The sequence below is a fragment of the Lagopus leucura genome, unplaced genomic scaffold (genome assembly GCF_019238085.1).
Source record: "Lagopus leucura isolate 7727_CA_CO unplaced genomic scaffold, USGS_WTPT01 Super-Scaffold_100001, whole genome shotgun sequence".
NCBI lineage: Eukaryota > Metazoa > Chordata > Aves > Galliformes > Phasianidae > Lagopus > Lagopus leucura.
The window spans coordinates 59,149,613-59,161,805 of NW_024962262.1; the positions used below are offsets into that span (position 1 = coordinate 59,149,613).

The 12,193-nt window shown below is 43.9% G+C and overlaps 1 protein-coding gene across 2 annotated transcripts in view; it reads left to right on the forward strand.

Annotated features, from left to right (window-relative positions):
* Positions 1 to 11,266, forward strand: part of NHS (NHS actin remodeling regulator) — a 252,222-nt gene extending 240,956 nt beyond the window's left edge. For both annotated transcript variants that reach the window (XM_042866620.1, XM_042866621.1), the window contains 4 exons: positions 1,391 to 1,522; positions 2,758 to 5,694; positions 5,979 to 6,105; positions 7,385 to 11,266. In XM_042866620.1, the coding sequence (XP_042722554.1) occupies positions 1,391 to 1,522; positions 2,758 to 5,694; positions 5,979 to 6,105; positions 7,385 to 8,009 (3,821 nt within the window). In that variant the 3' untranslated portion in view covers positions 8,010 to 11,266. The remainder of the gene's footprint in view (positions 1 to 1,390; positions 1,523 to 2,757; positions 5,695 to 5,978; positions 6,106 to 7,384) is intronic.
* The last annotated feature ends 927 nt before the right edge of the window (positions 11,267 to 12,193 follow it).

Genomic DNA, 12,193 nt, shown 5'->3' on the forward strand with positions numbered 1-12,193 from the left:
TTGATTTTCATTTCAAAGAGTTTGCTTTCATTCCTCTGTTTTGTTCTTTAAGCTTCTCCCAACCCCAAGAAATGTTCACTTTTAAAATATGACTGTTGTTGGAGTTTACAGCACTTTCCTTCCATATTAAAGAAAGTTCTTCCTCTCCTTATTTCAGGGGCATTGGTGGTTACAGGACATCTGTCTGAAGCCTCTATTTCACTGTAGTAGATTTCAAGAAGAACTTTTACAAGAAAGTTACTTTTTAACATTTTACATTGTTATGTAGTGTAATATGTATGTGTACGTCTGTGTATAATTATGTTTTATATAATTATACGCTATTAAAATGGTTTTTATCAGATTTTTTTTTTAATTTGTTTTCTTCAATTCGTTTGTTTTTCCTAAGATTACAAACCACTTTACCAGTGATCCCAATGTTAGAGTTTTTATGGACCTGGCACATTTTTTCTTTCCCATCCCCCATCAACTTCAGAGAGCAGGAGCATACAGCTATGCAAAGAGCCAGTACAGGCAGGTGCAGGCCTTTCGGCCAGCCTCCTTTTAACTTTACGTTGGCCACAGTGTAAAAAGCAAAGTGAAAGAGACTTTTCTGTGGTAATGCCATGGAAACATAAAGCAAATGAGGAATTCTTGCCTGTTCTGCGTGACCATGGTTATAAATAGATGTGCATGTGAACCTAGGCTCCTAAATCTACATTTAGGACCTTGAATGTGTGAGCTGATTCCCTGAGCAGACTCCCACATGTCCTGCTGAGTGTAGAGCACTTGGGAAAGTCAGACCATGTAGTGGTGCACAACAATATCTACTCTCCATTTCTTTTATTATTGGCCATGTGGAAAAAAGAAAGGAGTGTTTTCTGAACTTGTACGTGGAGTTGGCCCTCTTTTAGTTGTCTTCTTCCTTTCCAAAATGTTAGCCCCTTTGGCACATCAGTCTCCTAAGAAGCCCTCAGCTACTACAATATGACATTAAAATCTAAATTGTTTTCTTATGCTTAGTTGTTTAAAGTAAATCAGATTTTAGTTCCTTTCTGACAAGTTACTACCACTGTCCCTATGACAGATGGATAAATAGTTGTAAAAAAGATGTCCTGCTACCAAGAGCTCTCAAATCTACTTTTCTTTCTGATTTTCTTTTCTTCTTTTTTTTTTTTTTTTTTTTTTTTTTTTTTGCTTCACTCCTTCTGTTACTTCTGGCAGACCAGGCTGCTGAGGGGGAGCTGGAATTAGATGTAAAACTGTGATATAATTTACTTAAGAGCTACATAAGGGCTCCCTTATGTTTATTCACAGGCTTAATACAAGCTCACATACTTCCACTGTGTTCCAGCCATGAAATTTTGTTTACTATTTCTAAAGGCTAATGAGACCTATTTATGGGTTGCAGGAGTTGGTTTTGACAGAGAGGCTAGTATACGCTGCTCTCTTGTTCACTCACAATCTGTACTACAGCGGAGACGAAAGTTGAGGAGGAGGAAAACCATCTCTGGCATCCCCAGAAGAGTGCAACAAGAAATAGGTGTAGTATAAATACAACTCTTCCATAGATAGCTTTCTAACCAACTTAAATTGCAGGCTTATTGAGCTGGTAGCGGGCATTCCAAAGAAGCAAAACCCTGAAAGCGTAACTGGTTGTGGAGTTTGGAAATGGTGTGTTTTGTTTTTTTGAGTTACTGCAGTCAGCAAAGCTATATTACTCCATATGGCCCCGATATACTGGGGGCCTTACCGAGTAATATAGATGTACGTGTTCAACTCTTATTGTGTAAATGTTAATCAGTTGTTGTTTTTTTTCCATTTGATTTTTGTTATAAACCCATAGTTGCGTGCATAAAAAGTAACTAGATTAAGTGAAAGTTTTTTCTTGTCTGAGGGGATCTTAAGGTAAAGAAATGACAGATGTTGCTCAGCAAAGTGATGAGCTGCCACAGCTCATTCAGATATCAGTTGGATATCCGCATTAGAGACAGCTGCTGATACCCCCACAGAAAGCTTTGCTAGAAGTTTCTTTTCTTTGTCACGCTTGTCCTCAATTCTTTCCCTGCATTCTTTATTACCAAGAATATTTGAAATCAAGTAGCTTACCTCACCTTTTTTTCCAGGTGAATTAGGAGCAACTCTGTTGAAGGCAAATCAAGTGTAAAATTGATCTTAACCCAAAAATAAATGAACAGGATCATTATTACTTAATGTTCATCTGCACCTGAAGGTGGCTCTGATACCTTGGTTCGTCGCTCACTGTGAAATTTAATCGGAAGCATAAAGAATGTGTTTATCATAGGGAATAAGCAACCAGAGAACCTATGAAACAAAGATCCTGTTACTGTGCAAATATTCTTGGTAGGAAAGAAGCAGATAATGGAAATTCTGAAAAGATATGTAGTTAAAACGAAATTATTTTTAGAAGTTTATGGAATGCTTTGTCAGGCAGCTACTCCTGAAAACTGCCTGCAGCTACTTGCACTACAGTGACAAAAAACAAGAAGTTAATATTCATCTTAATATTTACCACAGCAAGATCAGCTCTACATGAGATCACATTGCAGAAATAGGAGAACTGATATCACATTGCGGTACTGGGAGAATTTCCCACCTCATTGGGATAAGGTCTGCCTTATGTACATGTAATAGCAGTTAGGTTTGGTACAACACTCAGCAAGATTAAATGCAGATATGCTTCTTGGGTTGCTTTGTGGGTCGTCTCCTGTCAGGACATCCAAAGCAGTCTCTCACCCAGCTTTACGTGTACCCTAGATTCGGATGAGTCACCGGTGGCAAGGGAGCGCAATGTGATTGTGCATGCCAACCCGGACTTCTCCAGTGCCAGCAGCCGACGGTCAGGGACCAGGGACTCGGAGTGCCAGACAGAAGAAATCCTTATCGCCGCTCCCTCCCGGCGCCGCATCCGCGCACAAAGGGGGCAGAGTGTGGTCGCCTCCCTCTCACACTCTGCTGGCAACATTTTGGTGCTGGCAGACAACGGGGATGCCGTCTTCGCTGCTGCTGTCAGCAACCGCATCCGCTCACGGAGCCTCCCTCGTGAGGGAGCAAGAGCCAGCGAGGGCGACACAGCTGCTACCACCAAGAGTTCAGCATATGAAGCGGAGTGCTTCCTAGCCAGCCAGGAGAGGCATCCGAAAAAAGGGAAGGAGATCCTGAGCAAACAGGGTTCACAAGAGCATCAGCCCCTGGGTTTGACTTGTCCTCAGCACCTGCACAGCCCTGAACACAGCATCGGTGAGAGAGGGAGGTCGCGACTGTCAAGGATGGCAGATTCAGGAAGCTGCGAGATTTCATCCAACTCAGACACTTTTGGGAGCCCCATTCACTCCATCTCCACAGCAGGAGTCCTGCTTAGCAGCCACATGGATCAGAAGGACGATCACCAGTCCTCCAGTGGCAACTGGAGTGGGAGCAGCTCCACGTGTCCCTCTCAGACATCCGAAACCATTCCTCCTGCCGCCTCTCCACCACTGACTGGCTCCTCGCACTGTGACTCCGAGCTGTCCCTCAACACCGCTCCCAATGCCAACGAGGACTCAAGTGTCTTCATCTCAGAGCAGTATGGTGACCATGTGGACAAGGTCAGAGGCCACAGGGCGAGCTCCTTCACCTCCACTGTGGCAGATCTACTCGATGACCCCAACAACAGCAACACGAGTGACAGTGAGTGGAACTATCTGCACCACCACCACGATGCATCCTGTCGCCAGGACTTCAGCCCTGAGCGCACAAAGGCTGACAGCCTGGGATGCCCAAGCTTCACAAGCATGGGCACATATGACAGCTTCCTAGAGAAGAGCCCCTCTGACAAGGCAGACACTAGCTCACACTTCTCCGTGGATACTGAAGGATACTATACCTCCATGCACTTTGACTGTGGTCTCAAAGGCAACAAGAGCTATATTTGCAACTATGCAGCTGCAGGCTCCGAGAGCGGCCAGGTGGCAAGTGTGACCTCCAGCCTGGCCGACTGCACCTGGCAGGAATGCATCAGTCACAGGAGGCAGGGACGGCAGGGCATCTCTCTGAAGAAACCAAAGGCAAAGCCAGCTCCACCAAAACGCAGCTCATCTTTAAGGAAATCTGAGGGCAGCATGGATCTTCCCGAGAAGAAAGAACCAAAGATTAGCGGTGGGCAGCACACGTTGCACACTGCCAGGGAAATGAAACTGCCACTTGAGTTTTCCAACACACCTTCTAGAGCAGAGGCCTCTAGCCTGCCACCCAAACCTGAGCTGCCCTGGGTGAGCCAGAGTGATGGCAGCATGAAGGACGCTCAGTTCGATACGGCTGACATGCCATCCTTCAAAGATGAAGGTGCTGAACAACCTCACTATGCAGACCTCTGGCTCCTGAATGACTTGAAATCTGGTGATCCTTACAGGTCTTTGTCTAATTCGAGCACTGCTACGGGTACCACAGTCATAGAGTGCATCAAGTCACCAGAAAGCTCAGAGTCCCAGACATCCCAGTCCGGGTCGCGGGCCACCACCCCATCCCTGCCTTCCGTTGACAGCGAGTACAAACTGGCATCCCCAGAGAAGCTGGCGGGGCTGGCCTCACCTTCCAGCGGGTACTCCAGCCAGTCAGAGACACCAACCTCTTCCTTCCCAACCACTTTCTTCTCTGGACCGCTGTCCCCAGGGGGCAGCAAGAGGAAGCCAAAAGTACCCGAGAGGAAGTCCTCACTCCAACAGCCGCTCTCTAAGGATGGCACCATGTCTGCAAGCAAAGACCTCGAACTCCCAATTATACCTCCAACCCATCTCGACCTAAGTGCTCTTCACAGCGTCTTGAATAAACCGTTTGCTCACCGGCACCAGCTGCACGCCTTCAATCCCAGCAAGCAAAGCGCAGTGGGGGAAGCCCTTAGCCCCAGCCATCCCTCTGCCCTTGCCATCACTCCCTCCGTCCTCAAGTCCGTGCACCTCAGGGCCATCAACAGGCCTGAAGAAGTGAAGCAGAAGGGCAGTATCCCCGACCTGCTCTGCATCCAAGAGCCAACACTGGTGGCTGGTGATGTTTCGCCAGGGAAAATGAGGCCTCTCCTAGCCAAGAAGACAGTATCACGGCAGTACTCCACTGAGGAGGCGATCGTGTCATATATCGACTCCTCCCCAGCAGAAACGGGCCCTGGGAAGCCATCTTTAGAAAAAAGCTCCTCTTTCAGTGGACAGAGTAATTGTGAGCAGGAAATTGTACCTTCAGCAAGTGTGGCTGTGGTTGAAATGAAAACTGTGAAGGACCAAATAACCCCAGCTGCTGAGCATTTGCCGGACAGTGCTCTAAGTCAGACTTCTGCAGTTTCTACAGAAGGATTTCAGAAAGGCTCAGCTCTCCTCACAGGTGAATATGAAGCAGAGAATGCAAACAGGGGAGCAGAACCAGAGAGCTGCCTTGAGCATGTGCAGGTCCAGCCTGAGCTCTGTGGCAGTGGGCAGCAGCTGGAGCTCGGCCCTGCTCAGGCAGAGGGAGCAGATGTCAGTGATCAGCTTAAGCACCAACTCGATTTAAGCCACCACGTGCCTGGGAATATCAGCTACGAATCAGAGACGGCAGCAGTAAACTTGCTCAGTGAAGCCAGTTGCAAGCAGGAGAACGTCACATCAGGTATTCCTACCAGAAGTGCCTCTGGTACCAGCAGGGCAGACGAGACAGCAGGTGGAACAGAAGAGCCATCGCTGAAAGGTCAGTTGAGTCCTCTTTTCTGTGCTGCAGTTCGTTCTGCATTGGGGGGTGTCACTGACATCAGGATGAAGGACCAGGGCCCTGGAGATGTCACACAGCATGGCATGCCTCAGTTAGCCCTCCTGGGCTGACAGCACAGCAACCACTCAGAGATTAGAGGGTGAAGTCTGTATGGCCAGCATTGGCCACTTGTTTACACATCAAGCTTATGCCTTGCACTAGCAGTGCTCTTTCAAAATATAGCAGTGGTCTGACTCTAACCATGGTTTCTGTACTTACCTCAGAGTCTTCTCCAAGCGACGACTCCATCATGTCCCCTCTGAGTGAAGACTCTCAGGCTGAAGCTGAGGATGTTTTTGTGTCTCCCAACAAACCTCGTACTACTGAGGACCTGTTTGCAGTCATTCATAGGTAAGCTAACCTTGCAACTATGAACCATAAAAGCCAGCCATCCTTTCCCCAGCTGCATGTCATCCACTGCAGAATAATTATCTGATGGTTGAGCCCTATCTTGACCCCATTCATAGCTGTTGTGGTGGTATGACCAAGGCATGCAGAAATATCCCAGCCAGCACTGATGCTGGATGTCATGAAGTCTCACTGGTGCCTGGCCTTGCAAGTACGGGGATGAGTTAGCTCTCCTCAGATTGGATCAAATTTGTAATAATTGGCAGATGGTACAATAATCATAATCTAGACTTCACTTAGAAGTTCAGTCACTCAGGCCTTTGAAGAAAGCAGATAATGGTGGAGGTGTCCCTCGCCACCCAAACTTTGCCACCCACTTGTGTTTCTGGACTGAGTCCCACTTAGAGCTTGCTTCTGCTTGATTTTATAGGCAGTATTTCACATGCCATTCTGCTTCCGTGTTCTGTAATGTCATCACATTCTGGCAACCCAGTGCCTGGGCACTGATGAGTATGCTGGGCAAATGTTCATTTCATAGTGCTGAAAAGGGGGAGTGATAAAGTAAGTAGTAAGGGTAATACTTCTTACATATTATGGCTGTTTACATATTACGGCTGTTTGCCTTATAAAATGATGTTTGTGGTGCTAACCATATTATCAGGGGTCAGGAGTAGCAGGTGCTGGTCACATGTGTGCATTATGAGTATTGCTATGGCATATATAGGATGCTTTACAGATAAGATCAGGCTGCTAACAAACGTCTAACAAATGTCTGCTATCAGACGTCTAGCAAACACGTCTACAAAGAAAACTCCCCGCACTGGTTTCTGCATGCTGCCCACCAGTTCTATTCTTATAAGTAAGTTGCCATACCAAGAATGAAGAGGAGGTATCTCTTCAAATTTAGAGTATTTTGCATTCAGTTTAAATTTTCAATCACAGCTGAAATTAAAAATTTCTAATAATGAACAGATTATGGTGATTATTTGGCTAACCTGGGACTCTGTAGACATCACTGTCTTTATAAATAGCAGGTTGTACGTGAATTGTTTTAAAAGAGCCAGGTAAGATTCTGAGAGACTATGCCACAGTGCCTCATTCCTTGCACGAGAGCTATTATGCTTTTAAGTGCTGCCAGTCACTGACAGCCTCTGATATTTGTCAGAGGGATTAAGAGAGACCACGTTCGTTTGAAAGCACAGTGAATCTGTGTAACTCCAGACTAGTGGGAAACGTTCTACAAAGATAGCATATGAAAGAGTGTTTCTTTGTATTTTTACAGATCAAAAAGGAAAGTTCTTGGGAGAAAGGACTCCGGAGATCTGTCTGTAAGGAACAGACTGAGAGCTTCCTCTGGAACTAGCAGCCAGCTTCCCACCAGCAGTACACTGCCCACCAGCAGCACATCATCCACCAGCAGCGCAGGTGCTCCCATGAGCAGTCAGAGGTCCCCTGGGCTGATATACAGGAATGCCAAAAAGTCCAACACATCTAACGAGGAGTTTAAACTACTGCTCCTTAAAAAAGGCAGTCGGTCTGATTCTAGCTACAGGATGTCCGCCACAGAAATCTTGAAAAGCCCTATTCTGCCCAAGTCTCCTGGAGAGCTGACAGCGGATGTTTCCCAAAGCCAGGACGAGTGTCCCTCAGTGACAAGCCCCGATGTATCATCCCCACTGTCCCCCTGCTCACCGAGGGTCAACGCAGAAGGTTTCTCCTCCAAGAGCTTTCCCATGTCAGCATCTTCACGAGTGGGGCGCTCACGGGCGCCGCCAGCTGCCAGCAGCAGCAGGTACAGCGTGCGCTGCCGGCTGTATAACACGCCGATGCAGGCCATCTCAGAGGGGGAGACCGAGAACTCAGACGGCAGTCCGCATGATGACCGCTCTTCTCAGAGCTCAACGTAGGCTCCAGGGACTGCGACACCGTGTGAGCTGAGCGAGGACGTGAATAGAAGAGGCCAATGCTGTAGCAGTCAAAACAATAATTGCAGGGCAATATCAATGCTTAAATGTGCTTGTGTTCATAGGACGCTGGGGAAACAGAGGACTACAGCTGTAGCTATTTATGACCTTATTTTCTGAAAGTGGAAAGATAGGCTATGTCTGTTCTGTTTTCCTTTAGCTTCATTTGGCTTATCCTACTCATTTCTGTTGTCACTGTATATTTCATGGCTATACACTTTTCGTAGAGTTCAAAGTGACTATTCGTGTTGGTTTTTTTTTTCCCAGAAGCTGCCCATCTAGAAACAAATCCCTCACTGTAGTGCTTCCCTAGGAAGAAAAATAAAAAAGCAAATGCTCTCGAGGATTGGTATTTTTCTACACAAAAATGAGCTGAAACAAAATTTAGAAGAAATTAACAGAACACATGTAAATACCATATTTTTGATAAAAATTTGTAAATAGAACTATCAAAGAGTGGACATGTGGCAAACAATTTCCTGCATAACGGCTTTGTTTATAGAAGACAAAAGGAATCAAATGTAATAACTGTATTCTGTGAATACCATTTTCATATCAAACATAAGTTCACGTGGCCATCAGTAACCACTTTTGGTGCCATAAGCCTCAAAGAAGACATTTAGCAGTCAAAAGGAATTCTCCACTTCAGCTACGAATTACCAGCTGACCGAGATCACATTGAAGTAACCATTTGTCTTTCTAGCATAGCCCCAACAAGCTAACTGAGAAGTGCAGCTGTGAGTTTTAGCGCAACCATTGGTTGGAAAGACAGTGTGCTTCTGACAGAACAAAGTCATTCCTAACACAAAGCCCCAAATGGTCGCATCTGAGGGTGCCCGCGGGTCTTCATGTTAACAGGGATTGATTCAGCAAGAATCAGGAGGAAATAATACTTGGTTTCATATTCCTATTAGGCTATTGGGATACATAACACAGTCATAACCTGGTACCGATAATCTTTAAACATGGTTCGTTTCTGGTTCTTAAGGGAAACAAGTAAACGATAAGCATGCAACAAGCGCTTTCAATTTATCAGTAAATATCTGCAATGAGTTTTCAGTGAAGCTTTCTCTTTGTGCTGATGAGATTCATGCTACCTAAATATTTACCAAAATGACACTGTGAAAATGTAGCTGGGAAATAGGTATGTGTATGCATTATTTATATTCACTGCGAAACTGCAGAGGGGACAGCTCTGGTTTCTTGTGCCGGCCACAGACGTTTGGATTTCGTCTGGGTTCACCAGAAGCATGCAGCAGGATGGGGGATTGGGACGGGCTGGGAGAGGAGACAAATCAAAGCAACTGCTTTGATATATATGAAGGCAGGGAAATAAAAGCTTAATTACTTGAAGTTACTTGAATTTTCTTGTCTTAAAACTGAAAGGATTCATACTTTTAAGCTCAGCCCACACGTTGCTTTATACTTTTAATTTTTAAATGAAATACAACCAGTTGTTGGTCTGATTCTCCTTTGGGCCACCACTGTTTTCACGGCATAGTCCAAAAGGCCCTCTTTGTCCAAGATTCGTGCAGTTGGTGTCGATTGCTGTAGGATATGCTTTGGAGTAGAGGAATAGAAGGGATGTTAGTGCAGAGAAATAGTGCAAGAAGAAAGGTGGTACGCAGTAGGACAGATTGAATGGGACAGCAGAAAGAGCATACTTAGATCCTAAAGAAATCAACTCAAAGCTGGCTTTAAGCATAAGTAAATGATAGGGAAGTGGGATGTGTGAAATGGGTTTTTCCTTTTTTTTGCTTTTAATCATGTAATGAATAAAGCCGAAGAGTTTTAAAAGCGGGCAGATTGTGTTTTGAAGAGGAAGGTTCTTATGATTTTAAGAGTTTGAGCAAGTCAGAGGGGTTTGACAAATCCTCAGAGGTATTTCCAATAAGGTTTTCCAATAAGTGTATTTCCAATACACTACAAAATATGTAATTCAGGGTATCCTACCGTCTTCCTGTGTCGTCTGCTTGTGTGCAGTATGTGAGGTGGAATTACTACGCATGTGGTATGTGTCAACACACATAGAGGGGTGTAAATCAGAGTATATCAGCTAAAAGGCTTCAAAATTAGGAAGTCTGAAACAGTTTTAAAAAGGGCAGGTGGAACAAGGTTTTGAAAATAAATGGCAGACTTATTTGTCGCTTAGTTAAGAAAAGGAGCCAAAACACAAGTGAACGAGTGAACGTTCTATGGAATTGCTTAGTGTATAACAAAACACTTCCTGGAAGACACGAGGAAGCTTAGATATTAGGAGAAAATACTTAGTTTGTCATCTTGAGTCATTTTCCATAGAAGTTTTACCCGGAGCAATTTTATAAACGTTTGTCCAAAAAGGCATTACATATGTTTAAAGAATTGTTCAAAACTGTCAAGAGAGTACAGCTGAATTGACATTGGTGACAGCACTTTTTATTACCAATCAACAATTTCATAGATGCCATTTATCAATGTATAGACACTAAAAGCAACTTGAATTGTGAGGCAGTACTTCACACAGAGAATGGTCAGAGAACAATAACACCAGAGGACAAGCTGTCGAAGGGAACGTCGTTTATCTTGAAACAGAGTGCAGCACATTAGGCAACCAGTGAAGCATCATTCCAACCTAGGTTCTGTTGTTTGCACTGATGTTAAGGAAATTACACAGCTGTAAGTTCTGAAAAGTAACATTTCCCCCTTCTTTTTTTTTTTCTTGTGGCAGCATAGAGGAGATGGAATAGTTGTAGCAAATAAAGCATATATGTGCTTTTGCCAAAGGTCAGTGATGGAGTGCATTTGCTGCAGTGGTGGCAGATATAGAGAAATACTGTAGGTTATGACTTAAAGAATTAAAAAAAAAAAAAATTAAGAAGGTTACAGTGTAACTATTTTGGTACTAGCACCAGTTCATGCTGGCAGAAAAGACAATGGTTTATGGACTTGCATCCATTTTGTATTTTTGTAATATTTGTAAATACGAACTTTTTAAATTGTTGCAAAGATGGTTTCTTTTGTAAAATGTTTTCAAAGTTTACATTAAATCCAAGCCTTTGTATATTTTAGAGCTGTGCAACACTTTAAGTCTTGTATTTATTTTTAGTAAAAACGGTGACAGTTTCATTGTGAACCCCTCTCAAAAAATGTGTTGGAAAAGTTTGATTACCTAGAAAGTGTGTATAGAAACTGCAAATAAACGTGACTGCAATTAAATCACACCTTCCCTTTGCTTGTCATGAAATCTGAACTCTAATATACTTAACAAGAAGTACCGTATTTCCAAAAGTAAGTCTCAGGGCATCAAATATTGCAAACTATTTAATCTTTGTTTTCCCTTAAACTTAAGTCAGTTTGGTTCCTGGGAGATTGAGAAGACTGAGCTAGGTGCACTAAGTGTTCTAAAATTGCATGCCTGCAGGTGAAGGGGAAAGGAAGAAGCTTTTGTTCCATCTGTCATTCTGTCAGTACCTTTTCAACCCTGTACATGAGTTCTTAAAAAAATGCACGTGGAAAGAAAAGCTGAAAGACAGAGTTCTAGAGCTTTAGTGTAGAAAAAAAAATCAGCCTTGGGGAATGCAGCTGAGTTATCTGAAATCTTGCCATGCAAAGATAGGAAGATTTCCCCATGGGTGTGGTACTAGAGTAGTCTTCAAGTGGGAATCAGTTTACATAACATCTGCTTTAACCAGATGGTCAAGTATTAAACGGTTACGTAGATCATCAGCTGACGTATGATACACCTCTTGCAATCCAGAAATACAGATAAGCAAGAACTGTAGGAAGAGGTTAGCCCACAGAGGCAGGCACAATCTGCTTCTTATCTGTTTGCTGCACACTTGTCTATTTTTTTATGCTCAGTGAGAAGAAAATTAAACACTAGACTTCATAAAATATACCCCTTTTTTTTTTTTTTTTTTTTTTTTTTAATGTATGTGAAGTCTGTGACTTGTCTTTGCAAAATCCAGGCTTCGGCATGTACCGTTGGTTATGTGTACATAGCATACCACAGTCAAACCCATCCAGTGATAACACAAACAAGATACTATAAGCACTATCACTGCATACACAAGTTCTTCTCAGGTTGCACTGTCTGGCTCAGCAAAGCATCCTATCATGCTATCCAGAGAATGTGCATGGGAAGACTA